General features: G+C 60.2%; 1 protein-coding gene across 1 annotated transcript; it reads right to left on the bottom strand.

Moving 5' to 3' along the window:
* Positions 1 to 1,016: 1,016 nt before the first annotated feature.
* Positions 1,017 to 12,910, bottom strand: PYGM (glycogen phosphorylase, muscle associated). The gene is made up of 20 exons (XM_047775379.1): positions 12,310 to 12,910; positions 11,119 to 11,220; positions 10,952 to 11,030; positions 10,766 to 10,869; positions 10,278 to 10,409; positions 8,897 to 9,008; positions 8,728 to 8,810; positions 7,879 to 8,022; positions 7,437 to 7,529; positions 7,048 to 7,194; positions 6,674 to 6,837; positions 6,041 to 6,155; positions 5,425 to 5,526; positions 4,934 to 5,081; positions 4,566 to 4,624; positions 4,308 to 4,449; positions 3,667 to 3,874; positions 1,829 to 1,963; positions 1,542 to 1,608; positions 1,017 to 1,433 (listed from the first exon to the last, which is right to left on the bottom strand). The coding sequence occupies exons 1-20, from the start codon at positions 12,550 to 12,552 to the stop codon at positions 1,284 to 1,286; spliced, it is 2,529 nt and encodes an 842-aa protein (XP_047631335.1). The 5' UTR covers positions 12,553 to 12,910; the 3' UTR covers positions 1,017 to 1,283.
* Positions 12,911 to 13,802: the final 892 nt, after the last annotated feature.

Here is a 13,802-nt window from a genome sequence, read left to right as displayed (position 1 = left end):
CCAAGATGGGACTATTTGGGGGAGAGGGGCTTGTGGGGCTAGAGGAATGAGAACGCGGCTCATCTGGAGAAGGGGCCTCGAGTCTGGGGATGCTGGGGGGAGCTCCACCTCCCACAGGAGCGGCTGGAGCCCCGGAAGCCTGGCTCCCCATGGGACCAGATAGAAAGGGGCAGCTGCAAGCGACGGGTGGGTTCTCCGCAGCTAAGAGACTGGAGCCTGGAGGCCTGGCCTCAACCCTCACCCCTCCCCCGCCCCCCAGCTGGGAGGAACTTGGGAGGGGCAGCCGCAGGCCGTTGGGGTCCCCACAAGCCAGGCCTAGGGGCGCTGGTAACCGTTTCCGGTTGTTCAGGTTCAGACACACTCACTGTGAAACCACTGGCCCCAAACTAGTCTTCCGAGGCTTTCCCCTCCCAGCTACCGGGCTGGGGAGGGAGGACTTGCCCCACAACTCAATCTTGGTATTATGAGACCTAGAAACAGGCCCTTTCTGGCCCTTAGTTTCCCCAAGTGAGGAAGGGCAATACTGGCCTGGCTTAGACGGTCAGTGAATGTCCCCGGCCCTAACATTCTTACTTTGGACCCAGCGTAGCCACCTGCTTAGAGACCCTTAAACGCCGCAGTGGGGCGGGGCTGAGAGCGGACTCAAGAAGGTGCCAACCACCCAGAAGCTCCTCCCCCTTTTGAGTCCCGCCCCTGACAGCGTGGATCCTCAGTAGTCCTGGAGGCCTGTGCCTAAGTCCCGGCTCCCAGCCCCCGTGGGCCCCACCCAGACGGTTGCCACGCCCCCGGCCAGCCTAGCAGGCCGCTGACCTAGTATGGACACACAGCACTGGGAAGAGAGGCGTGGAGGGTGACGCCTGAAAGGGGCCTGGAGAGTCCCGGGCCCCGCCCCCACAGGCTGCCCCCCCCCCCGCCCAAGGGGACGCACCTGCCACGGGTGTGGGTAAGGCACCGTGACTGCGCAGCTGCTGCTGTGCCGCCCGGAGCTATAAATATTTCCCAACTGAGAGAGGAGGGAGGAGGCTCCCAAGGAGAATCAGTTTATTGGGGAGTGGGTGCAGCTGGTCGGACCCATAAATAGGAAGGGGCAGGGAGCCTGAGGACAGGATGGGAGCGGTGTCCTTCGTCTCGCTGAACACTGGGATCTGGAGGCTGGGGAAAATGGGGGTTCCAGGAAGAGGTTTAGGTCTAACTGCAGTACCCCAGCCTCTGGATGAGGAGCTGGCGCAGGCCTGAGGGATTGCGAACAGACTCAGGGGCAGGTTTGGGTCTGGTCTAGAGGCTCAGATCTTCTCATCCGGGGCCGGCAGGCGCTGGCGGGAAGGCTCCACGCCCCAGATCTCCCTGGCATACTGGGCAATGGTGCGGTCGCTGGAGAACTTGCCAGAGGTGGCTATGTTCCGGATCACCATCCGCGTCCACTCTCTCGGGTTCTACAGGCCAAAAGGGAGCTCTGGTTTCACTCTGCCAGTGGGGACCCTCCACCTCATGCCAACCAGGACCCCCCAAGCGCAGCCACCTCATGACCCAGGACCCCTCACCTTGTACAGGGCACTGACTCTCTCCTGGCACTTAATGTAGTCTTCATAGTCCGCGAAGACTTTAAACCTGAAGGGGAATGGAGAAGCAGGATGCCTCCTGAGGTCAAGAGCCAAGCCCATCCTCTCCCAGCGGACTTCCAGGGACCTGGACGGCGATGCCCCTTCCAAAAGGAATCTGGCCCCAACCACCCAGAATCCCTGCCCAGCTTCCCCACCCCTGCTGCCCGGAACCTGAGCCTGTTCAGCCCAGCAGCCCCCGTGCACGGTTCCCTGGCCAGCCCGCTCACCGGTCATGGTGCATGAGCATGTTGACAATGTCCTTGAACAGGTCAGGTTGTTTCGGGGAGAAGAAGCCACTGCTCAGCTGATCGATGATGTGCCGAAGCTCAGGAATTCGGTCATAATACTCCTGGGCGTTGTACCTGTGGGGGGCGGGGGAGGGGGGTAAGGTGGGGGTGGGGGGTGGGGAGAGCCACAGTGGGCACCCTGGAAGGGAGTTCCTGGCTCCTCCTCCAGCAGACATCCAGCAAGTTCCAAGCCCCAGGGTCAAAACCCAGCCCCAGCCTGCTGCTGCCCTCCCTGCAGCTGCCATGCTCCCTCTGCAGGTCCTTCCAGGGGGCCCCCTCCCTTGTCAGCTCAGCCTTTCACCCCCATCCCATCTTGTGGATGACGAAACTGACGTCTGAAGAGGGCAGAAGGGAAAAATGCCAGAGCCAAGGCCCCAAGCTGAGCGCTCTTCCCCCTCCCCCAACAGGTGTGTTTCTTCCACGAACCGCTTTTCTCTCCCCATCCCAAGTCCATCCCAAGTCCATCCCAAGTCCATCCCTGGCCTCGCCTTCATGATCCAGGAAGAGCCAACAGGTATCTCCTGAGAAAGGTCCTTAAACTCTCTGGCCAAGCTCATCGCTGTCCCTGGTACCAACTTTCCTCCAGTGTCCCACTTCCTGAGGCAGCACAACCCATCCCCAGGCTGCCTGGGTTCAAATCCCTCCTCAAGACCAGTCTTGCCTCTTTCCTTCCCTCCTCTCTTCCAAACAGAAACCAAGGCCACCTCCTCAACTGTGTCCCTAAACTCCATCCCTGGCGCTGGCCTTTGGCAAAAGACTCTCCCTGCTATGTGGTGTCAACCCCCCACTGGTCCCTCATAGACACTTTGCCCCCTGTGGTCCAGCCTCCATCCTGCAGCTGAAAGTGTCCGTCTGGAGCCTAGTTCTGAACATGCTGGACTCTGCTCAAAACATTTCCTATATCGGAGTTCCCGTTGTGGCTCAGTGGAAATGAACCCAACTAGGATCCATGAGCACAGAGGTTCACTCAGTGGGTTAAAGATCTGGCGTTGCCATGAGCTGTGGTGTAGGTCGCAGACGCAGCACGGATCCGGCCTGGCTCTGGCTGTGGCGTAGGTCAGCGGCTATAGCTCCAATTTGACCTCTAGCCTGGGAACCTCCATGTGCCATGGGTGTGGCCCTAAAAAGACAAAAATAAATACATTACTAATAATAAAAATAAAAACATAATGCTAGGAAAATATCTTCTCTGAAGATCTGCATTTCTGACCACCAGCACTTTTGTAACTACTGTATTCATATTTCTCTTTTTGCTATGGCTGCCAGGAAGCTAAGAATTTAATTTTACTCCCAATTGCAGAAATAGCATTATCTCCTAGGGTCAATACTATTTTCTCTTCCTTTTCCTTTGATTCTGTGTTATTTCCTTTCCAATTTCATTTATCTTATTTGTTATAAGTTATCTCAAAAATTTTCTAGGAGCTCCTGCTGTGGCGCAACAGGACCAGCGACATCTTGGGAGCGGCTGGGACACAGGTTCGATCCCTGATCAGGCACGGTGGGTTAGGGATCTGGCATTGCCAAAGCTGCAGCTTAGGTGGCGACGATGGCTCCCATCTGATCCCTGGCCTGAGAGCTCCATATGCCGTAGAGTGGCCCCAAAAAATGACCAAAAAAAAAAGTTTTCTAGACTCTGGATGGCCATCACTAAGAGACCTTGTGCAGCCTGGACCAGCCTTTCCAGCCATGCCTCTCGCTCCCAGCTCTACCCGCCAGCAGCCACACTTTGGCGCCTCGTGCCCATGGACTGTGAACTTGGCAGCCCTTGACTCCCATACCCTTTCTGGTCAAGCCGTTCCACGTCCTCCACCCGCATGCCAAAGATAAAGAAGTTCTCCTCCCCTGCCTCTTCCGCCATCTCCACGTTGGCCCCATCCATGGTGCCAATGGTCAGGGCCCCATTGAGCATGAACTTCATGTTGCCCGTGCCCGAGGCCTCGGTACCCGCAGTAGAGATCTGCTCCGAGAGGTCAGCGGCCGGGATCACTGTGGGGTGGCAGCAGGGGACACGCTTAGTCAGGGAAGAGCCCCACATCAGCTGGAGACTCTGGAGTGAAACCCCAGCTGGATTCAGGGTCCCCTCTCCGTCCCAACTCTCCAGTCTTCAGCAACTGGGGGCCCTCTCAGGCCCCCCACCTCTTATTGATTCTTGAACATCTGGGATCTAACCAAGACTCCCCGCACCCTACCCCCAGCTCCACTGTGTGATCTGAAGGGCACCACCGAGGCCCATCTCCGCTATCATGTCCCCCTGTACTGCATGAAATGCCACCCTGAAGGGGACAGCCTCAGGATCTGAGTGTTGTCCCCTCCAGATGTTTCTTTAAAGTGCGAGCACCCCAGGAGGAGGAGATGAATATCACTCCCTGGGACAGAACTAATCAGAGCTTCCCGAGGGTCCCCACGGGCGGCCCCCCACCTTTCTCGGCCAGCGAGACCCGGTAGTTCTCCAGGAAGATCACGCGGAGGCGGTCTCCCACCACGGGATCGTGGTTGACCACATCCCCAATGGCTGTAATGAGTTTGATGATCATCTTGGCCATGTGGTACCCAGGGGCAGCCTGTGGGGGCACAGTCTGGGATCAGCTCCACGGCCCGACCTCCTACCCCCATCCTGCAACCCAGCCAGGCTGACCTCAACCTGGATGTGTCAAAGGTCTGCAGCCCAGCTTCTCACCTTCCCTCCAATCATCACCGTTCGAGGCACGACAAACTTATTGGGTTCCTTCTTGATGCCTATGGAGAAACAGAGGGATGGCGTGAGGGGGCCTAGTTCTCCCTCTGGGCAGGAGCTCCTGACAGCACCCATCCAGCCAGGCCCCGGCTGGGAGACCGGAGCCCTGACTTGGGCAATCACTTTGCTTTGTGACCTCCGGTCTGTCACATCCTCCGTAACAGAGCCTCCGTCTGCCCATCTGTGAAATGGGACTAATTCCACATCCCAAGAGTTGTTCCGAGGCCGGAGGAGAGGTGGCTCAGGAAGTATGTAGTGTGCTGAGAGGAACCAGAGGGGGCCCCGGAGCCAGAGGGCCCCCTGCAACTCACGGTTGTACAGTGTGATGACGTGGAGGCAGTTGAGGAGCTGGCGTTTATATTCGTGAATCCGCTTCACCTGGATGTCGAAGAGCGAGTTGGGGTTGATGTGGACTTTGTACTCCCTCTCTAGATACGCAGAGAACTTTAACTTGTTTTCCTGAAGGCAGGGGAGGTGGGGAGAGCTCACCAACAGGCCTCAGCCTCAGGAAATCCTACAGCCTCATTTCTTTCCCAGGAAGGGAGAGGATAGAAGCCATCCTGGCCACCTTCATCCACGCCTGCGTCAGGGCAGACATTGCTAATCAATGTCAGCACTCTTCCAGGGAAGCCAGGCGAGGCCTTCCCACCATGGACTGACTCCAGGCAACTTCTACCGATGGCCTGAGGTTGCAGGAGAGATGAGCTCTACTGGCCATCCCAGACCCCGGCATCCGACCCCTCCAGCACCCTCCACGCCAGCCCCAGCACAGGTGTCTGGCCCAGGTGGCAGCGCTCCTCACCTGCTTCACTTTGGCCACGTCCCGGATAAAGGCTTCGTCGTCCACGTAGGAGAGCAGTTTGCGCAGCTGGTCCAGGTCTGCGATGTACTCCTCCCCTATGCGCTGTGGGAACACGGCACTCAGGACCAGGTCACTCCTCCATCCTCCCTCGTCCTTGACTTTCCAGGTCAGCCAGGCCCCGTCCACCGCAGCAGTGCCTTCCCCTGCAGCCTCCCAGCTCGGGGGTGGTATATGCATCTTCCTCCCCGCCCGACCTCCAGCCCTGATGGCTGAACCCATCTGACCCCCACCCCCATCCGAATCCTCCTGGCCTCTTCCTCTGATGGGCAATGACCTTGGTCCCAGTCTCTGCCCCTTTCTGGCCTCACTTCAGATGTGACCTATTGATAACCCCTCCATTAGACGGTGAACTCCACCAGGCTGAGCTTCATAGTCAGGCCTCTGTTAGCGCACAGGCACCCTCACGCAAGCAGGGGAACAGTTCCTCTCCTCCAGACACGTGCCAGGCTTGGGGAACGCACTGCGCAGGATGGATTTCAGCCCTTAGCTGGGGCCCTACGGTGAACCACGGATCTGCCCACAGCCAGACCCCTATTGGCCACACAGGAACTCTCACCTCAGCAATGACCTCCGCCAGCCCAGGGTTACACATAACTAGCCAGCGCCGAGGGGTGATGCCGTTGGTCTTATTCTGGAACTTATGAGGCTCCAGCTCGTAGAAGTCCTTGAAGCTACAGGATGGGGTTGGAGGGTCACCAATCACCCCAGGGGGATGAAGGCCACCTCCCTGGGGCCCTTACCCTGGTTTCTTTTTCTTTTTTTGCTTTTTAGGGCCGCACGCACAGCATATGGAGGTTCCCAAGCTAGGGGTCTCGTCAGAGCTACAGCTGCCGGCCTACACCCCAGCCAGAGCAACGCAGGATCCTGGCCGCATCCTCAACCTACACCACAGCTCAGGGCCATGCAGATCCTTAACCCCCTGAGTGAGGCCAGGGATCGAACTTGCCACCTCACGGTTCCTAGTCAGATTTGTTTCCACTGCACCACCGCGGGAACTCCTACCCTTGTTTCTTGATGAAAGGGGCGGGGAGGTGAAGGGGGTGCTGTGTGTAAGAGGGGTCACGTGGGGACCGCCCGGCTTAAAAGAAGGGGCCGGCCAAGGGCGACCGGGAGCAGCTGGTGCTGGGCAGGGAGGCGGGGTGGGAGGTGGGGGCAGCGGCAGGGGCAGGATCTGGGGCGCGGGTCTCACATGGTCTTCTTGAGGATCTCGGAGTGGATGCGAGCCACGCCGTTGACGGCGTGCGAGCCGGCGATGCACAGGTGTGCCATGTTGATGCGCTTCACGGCGCCCTCCTCCACCAGAGACATGCGCCGCAGCCGGTCTACATCCCCAGGGTACGCGGCCGCCACGCGCTGTGCCGGCAGAGCTCAGAGCTAGGGAGGGACCCGGGACCCCAGCCCGGAGCCCCAGAGCTCCGCCACAGCCGTCCCGGCCAGAGCTTCAGGAGCCAGGCCTTCCATGCCGTCCTCGCCGCACCCCCCACCCCCATCCCCCATCCCCCCCCACCTCCATCCCCCATCCCCCCCCCACCTCCACCCCCCCACACACACACACACACTCACATTAAGGAAGCGCTGGTTGATCTCATAGATTATCTGGAGGTGCCGGGGCAGCAGGGTCTCCATGAGGTGCACAGGCCAGCGCTCCAGGGCCTCTGGCAGCACCGTGTGGTTGGTATAGGCACAGGTTCTCACGGTCACGTCCCATGCCTGAGGGATGGGGAGGAAGGAGCCCCGGGTGTAAGCTCCATGGCTCTGCACACACACTGTGCCACCAGGAGCCGCGGCCCCGCCGCTGCCTTGCCAGGTTCTAGGACGCTCGCCCTCTGGGCCTCACACTGCTGTCTGTTTGGTGGGGGCTCCACCCACATCTTTCCACCCCCCAGACTGGGAAGGGGACCCTGCGACAGAGAGGGTGAGGTGGGGGTGGAGGGAGGGGTCCTTAAGCCCACCTTCTCCCACTCCAGCCGCTCCTCATCCACCAGAATCCTCATCAGCTCAGGGATGGCCAAAGAAGGGTGGGTGTCATTGAGCTGGATGGCCACCTGGGGTGGGGAGGAAGGTGAAGTCAGTCTGGGCTCCAAATCAAGGCTCTGGTCATTGTCTTTTGCCCCTTGGCCGCCCCCCTCCAAGGGCCCCTCATGGTTCTAGGGCTGAGCTGGGGGTGGAGGGTGTCACGGGGGCAGCTGTGGGCCAGGAGGAAGAAGAGGGAAGCGAGGTTATAATTAGGGTCCTGAGCAGATCACCCCCACCCAACACCCCAACCCCAACCCCAACCCCCGCCACCTCCACTCGCTCATCTATAGAATGGGCGGTGTGGACAGAGACTGGAGAGGGGAGGGCTGGCACACCTCGCAGGAGGTGAGGAAACCCGCCCTCCCCGGGGCCGGGTACCTTATCCGGGAAGGCGTCGAAGCTCGTGCGCACGGGGTCACGGCAGCCAAACTTGGAGGACTTGAAGCGGCGGATGATGTCCTGGAGCGTGGCCGCCACCACGAAGTACTCCTGCTTCAACCGTAGCTCCTTCCCTTCAAAGAACTGCGGGCAGGGCGACACAGGGCGGAGTCAAGGTGGTGGGCGTGGCCACACTGCTGCGGGTGTGGCCAGGAGAGACTCCCAGCCACACCTAGAGTCCTGAGGCCTGAGCGGCCCCACCTCAAGGACGCAGGGGTCTTTTCCCCACCAAGAAGTAGCAATGCAGACGGACAGTGTCAGGAAGGAGGCACATAAGGACCAGGGCTCTTGTGGACGTCACCAGGGAACAGCTCCTCCAAAGCCCTACTCTAATCCGCTGCCCCCAGTATTCAGGCATCCTCCCACGGTTTTGTTTGTTTGTTTTTGTCTTTTTAGGGCGGAGCCCTTAGCATATGGAGGTTTCCAAGCTAGGGGTCTAATCGCAGCTATAACTGCCAGCCTTCACCACAGCCACAGCAACGCCAAGATTCGAGCCACGTCTGTGACCTACACCACAGCTCACGGCAATGCCAGATCCTTAACCCACTGAGCAAGGCCAGGGATCAAACCCACATCCTCATGGATACTAGTCGGGTCCATTTAACCACTGAGCCACAACTGGAACTCCCAGGCATCCTCCCACTTAAACAACTGGAGGGAGGAACAGGACCCATGGGGACCAGCAACATGCCCTGGGTGGGGCCAGGTTGCCAGCGAGTGTCACCCCCACTTCCCCTGCCCTCTCCCATGCACTCTGGCTTCTGGTCCCCATCCCAGGGGGTAACATACATTGTCATTGGGGTACAGGACCCGAGAAATGTTCTCAGCCAGGTTGCGGTCCAGCACAGCCTGGATGTAGCCACCGACGTTGACTGGGGAACAAAAAGGGGACAGGGTCAGGTGTGGGCTGAGTGTGGGCCGGGGTGGGTGGGGGCTGCCAACTTCCGGCTGAACTCACAGTCTTTGAGGTTGAAGTCATTGGGGGCCTTGGCAGACCACAGGCGCATGGTATTGACGACGTTGTTGCGGTAGCCAGGCACGGGTGTGTCGTAGGGCATGGCCAACACCACCTGCGGGGCACCCAGCGTGGTGTCAAGAGGTGGGTATCTGCAGTATCTGGGAGGCCCTGAGAGCTGGAACTCCATGCCTTGTCCTTGCCCTCTGCCAACTCCCAGTCCCGGGTTCTAGTCCCAATTCTGGGTAACCCCAAGTAACCCCTCAACCTCCCTGGATCTCACGCATAAAGAGGGGACATCCCAGAGCCACCACCACCACCTGCCTGCCCCTCCTTGCTAGGCTGTTGTGAGGATTCCAGGAGGAGGCAGGGGTGAGCCCAGAGCCCAAGGTGGAGCCCTCTTGGTGGCCGCTCTGCGGTGATGGGAAGAGCTGGCTTGCCTGGCCTGAGCACAATCTAGAGGACACTCTGGACTCATGGAAGGGCTGGGGGATCATGGGGCAGCTGACAGGGTCACAGAAGTCAAGCCAAGTCCATGCAAAGAGTTTATGGCCAGTTGACCTCCAGACTAATTAGCTGTGACTAATGCTGGCCCCACCTCCCACAACTAGCCAACATCAGGAATCGTTGCTAGTGACTGCCACCACCCCGGGGCCACATCCACGCCCCCCTCCCCACCATGAAGTAGCCCCTGATTGGAGCAGAGTGCAAACTGCAGCTCAGAGTGGGAAGGGGCTGCCCTGAGAGAATACAGCCAGGTGGGCAGCCAGTGCCCTGCTGGACCTTAGCGAGGATGACAGCAGAATGACTCTCACTCTCGATTCTGAAAGACTAGAGCTTTCTGTGCAGCCATCTGGAAGCCGATGACCTGCAGCCACAGCAAGAAGACTGGCTGAGCTGGAATTCAGACACCTGGTTTAGCTTTAGGCTCCAACTTGCTCCATGACCTTGAGTGAGTCAGTTGCCCTCTGCAGGCTCTAATTTTCTCCCCTGTCCGCATTTCTGGGCTGTCGCTTTGTTTCCTATGGAGCCCCCTGGTCAGACGTGCAGGGGAGCCAAGCGCCCGTGACTATTCTTTGATGAGTCTTGTGGGCTGGAGGGGAGCCAGGTCAGGGAAGGAACATGGGTAGAGCAAGCCTCTCTCCTCCTCCCAGGCTCTGCACTTGGCCTGGCTCCCCTGTGCTCTTGTCTCTAGCCTCTCCTGGTTCCAGCTGTGTGACCTTGAGGAAGTCACTTAAGCTCTCTGAGCCTCAGGGTCCTCTATTATAAGACGGCACAGGGTCCAGTAGCCTCCGGGGTCTTTCCCTGTTTCTCCCCGTTTCCTCTAGAACTTCCTCCCCTCCCCATCCCTGGATCCTCCTCTGCTCCCCGGCGTCCCCCTCACCTGTGTGTCCACCCACTTGGCCCCCTGGTTGGTGTGCTCCACTCGGCCATAGAAGTGCACAGGCAGCGTGAATTCGGGTCGCGCCTTCTCCCAGGCGTTGCCATAGCGAAGCCAGTCATCAGCCTCCTCCATCTAAGCCCAAGACAGGTCGGGGAGAAAGGAAGGCAGCGTCAGAGCCAGGCTCACGCCACAAGAAGCGGCGGGTAGGGCAGGAGCAGCAGCTATACAGCCCCTGAATAGGGAGGGTATACATGAAAGACTCTGGGGCAGGCGGGCCTCTGGTCTGGTGGGATAGCCAAGCGGACATGGTGTGTGCATGAGAGTCTGAGAGATCCCACAGTTACGGCCCTCCCATCCCAAGAGATAACAATGGGACTGGGGCCGGGGGCTGGGGCCAGTTCTGGATCTATGCACAGATGAATGAGCACAGAGGGGGTCTTCCCCCTCACAGCCAGGGCCCTACACAGCCAGGGCCCAAGGTTGCTCACCTGCCAACCCCCAGTGATCTTCTGGTTAAAAATCCCAAACTCATAGCGGATCCCGTAGCCATAGGCAGCCAGGCCCAGTGTTGCCATGGAGTCCAGAAAGCAGGCTAGGGGTGTGCACAGAGGGGTGTCAGAGACGCAACACAAAAGGACCCTTCCGCCCACCCCCGTGCCACCGGGCTCATTCACCTGCCAGCCGGCCCAGGCCCCCATTGCCGAGCCCGGCATCCTCCTCCATTTCCTCCAGCTCTTCCATGTCCAAGCCCAGCTAGAAGGGGGAGGGTGCGCCAGTCATCAGGGCCAAGGGCCAGCGGGTCCAAGCTGCGGTCCCTAGGGCTTGCCCCACCCCTACACACCTGGTAGGTGGCCTCATCACAGGCATTTTCCAAGGCCAGGTTCACCATGGTGTTTTGCAGCGTCCGGCCCATGTAGAATTCCAGAGACAGGTAATAGATCCTCTGTCCGGAGAGACAGACGGGGTCAAGGCTGCCCTCGGACATGCATTCAGCCAGGCTCGCTTGGGCCGGCACCTCTCACACGTCCTGCCCCATGCCTAGGCCCCAGCATGTTCTTTCCCCACTTCCTCAGGCTTTGGGGACCCAACAGGTAAGTTCCAGCCCCAGCATTTCTTCTGACTTTTGCACAAATCACTTTTCTTCTCTGAGCCTCAGTTTCCTCATCTGGAAAATGGGGCTGGCTGTATCTCCCTGGGGGGCTGAGGTGCTTTAGGAGAGGTGGGAACCCCTTCCTGTGCAGGAAATCCTCCCAACAGCCCCTCAGGGAGTCAGGATGTGGGGGAGCATCTCCAAGGGCTCCCCAGGAGCGGGGGCCAGGCCCAGAGAAAAAAGTCTTTGGCTCAAGGTCACACAATGACTCAGGGCTAGAGGCAGCCACTTCCCATCTTTGCAGGGCCCAGCTCCCCTTGGCCCTCAAGCCTCTGTCCCAAGAAGGGGCCAGAGAGGCGCCAAGCTCCAGGATGCGGATGGTGCGTGGTCTCCTGGTTTCCTAGGTCCCCTCCCTGCCCCACCCGTCTGCCCCTCCCCCACTCCTGCCCAGAGGTGTCAGGTTGCTGACATTTACCAGTGACCCCAACAGACACTTGATCTCCCACCTCAGCTGCCCCAGCCGAGCCCCACCCGCTCACGGACGCGCCGCGCACACATTCAGTGACATGTCCTTCCACTAAGGGTCCACCCCAGGCCACAGGGGTCTTCCTGCCCCCTCAACAGCCCCTCGCTCCGAGATTCTAGATGAAAGAGGGGGCTGGACTGTGGGCGGCTCTCAATCTGGGCCTTTGCCACCAGCCTGCCTTGACCTGAGGCCCCTGACCCCCACCCCACCCCTTGCCCCTCACCCCTGGGTCCCCGGCACCCATTGCACCTGGCACCCCTGCATCTTCCAACCTCAGGAACCTGGAGCGACCCTTTATTTTGCGGCCCAAAATCCTGACCTCAGGAAAGGGCTGCCACGTGGTCACGATCTCCCAGGCCCCCCCGGGGCAGGGCCCCCCTAGCCCATCCCCCACCCGGGGGGGCCCCAAGCAGCACCTTGGGGTCCTTCTCATAGTAGTGCTGCTGCGTGCGGATCCAGCGGCCCACGAGGTGGTCGCGCACAGTGTAGGCGAGCGCGAAGTAGTAGTCGCGGGCGTTGGCCACGTTGCGGTCCTTCACGAGGGTGAAGTGCAGGTGCCGGTTGAAGTTCTTCTTCAGCTCGGCCACATTCTCCACGCCGGCCAGGCCGCGCACGCTGATCTGCTTTCTCTTCTCCTGGTCCGTCAGGGGCCGGGACATGGCTGCGGGAGGGCGGGCCGGACGGAAGGAAGGACGGACGGACGGACGGTGGGGACGGGGGCCTGAGCGGTGCCTCCAGCCAGGGAGTGGAGATCCCCGGCCGGCCGGCGATTTAAAGCCCGGCTCTGGGCAGCTTGCCCCGCCTCCTCCCTCCGGGGGAGGGTCTTGGCCTGGGTGCTCCGGGAGCTATTTTGGGGCAAGCGCAGGAGAGGAGAGAGGGGCAGGGAGAGCAGGCCGGACCTCCGCCTGGGCTGAGCCCGGCAGCCCTGTGCCGACCACGTCCCCCTGCACCCCTCGCACACCCCTTCTGCCCTCTGGCCCCCTCCCTGCCTTTTGCAGGGTCAGAGACAAGATGCAGCAGGCGGCGGCGGAGAGGGGCTGGCCTGAGAGGCCTGAGCCTTGACCGGAGCCGCTGGGCTCCAACTTTGGCTGAGGCTGCCCTGCTCTGGGCCCGTTCCTGGGTTCTAGATGAAAGATGGGGCCGGACCTTGGCGGCTGTCCATCAGGGCTCCTTGGAGGGGCCAAGTGGGATGTCAAGGAGGACAGGTCAGGAGCCCCAGCCCCCATCAGAGCCTCTTGGCTTCTGTTCCAGACATTCACAGAAGAGACTGCAAACCCCAAGCGGGGTGACCTCTGGTCAAGCTTCCACGGCAGCCCTGCAGCCGGGTGGGGAGGGACGGGCTGAAGGCCCAGGCGCTGAGGATCAGCCCTGAACAGAAGTGCAACTAGCAGAGGATACTGGGTGTCTGCACGAAGGGGCACCGGGCCCCTGCGTTCCAGGGGGTGGTATGGGGAAGATTGCCTGAGGCAGGGCTACAGTGCCCACCCCACCCCCCACCTAAGTCGAGCCACTCTGAGCTCCCCCTGTTGCTGTCCCTCAAGGGGCTCTGAAGTGACCTTTGCAGAGGGATGGTCAGATTACAGGCCAGCTTTGGCTAGGGACCACCAGCCTGGAGCAGGGGCCCCTGGGAACTGTAGTCCTGGGGCCCACAGGCGTAGGAGAAACTGAAGCGCCCCCTTCATGTGCACATGTACGCGCGCGCGCATAACATTGGCCAATGATATCAAGTCGCCCATGATGCGGCTGCCAGGTGAGTGGCTGGAGGCCTTCTCCTACCCATCTCTCCCACCTGGGGCCACACAGTGGACAAGGGCTTAGTGGGCCAGGTTCACAAATGTGACTCCACCTGTAAAACGGGCCTCTGCACCCCAGGAATTTGTCTTCATGGCCTGACAGCTCCAGACCCCTC

This window comes from Phacochoerus africanus, chromosome 4, assembly GCF_016906955.1.
Source record: "Phacochoerus africanus isolate WHEZ1 chromosome 4, ROS_Pafr_v1, whole genome shotgun sequence".
Taxonomy (NCBI): Eukaryota; Metazoa; Chordata; class Mammalia; order Artiodactyla; family Suidae; genus Phacochoerus; species Phacochoerus africanus.
Note: the sequence above shows the minus strand (reverse complement) of the source record. Positions and strands in the feature narration are given on the sequence as shown.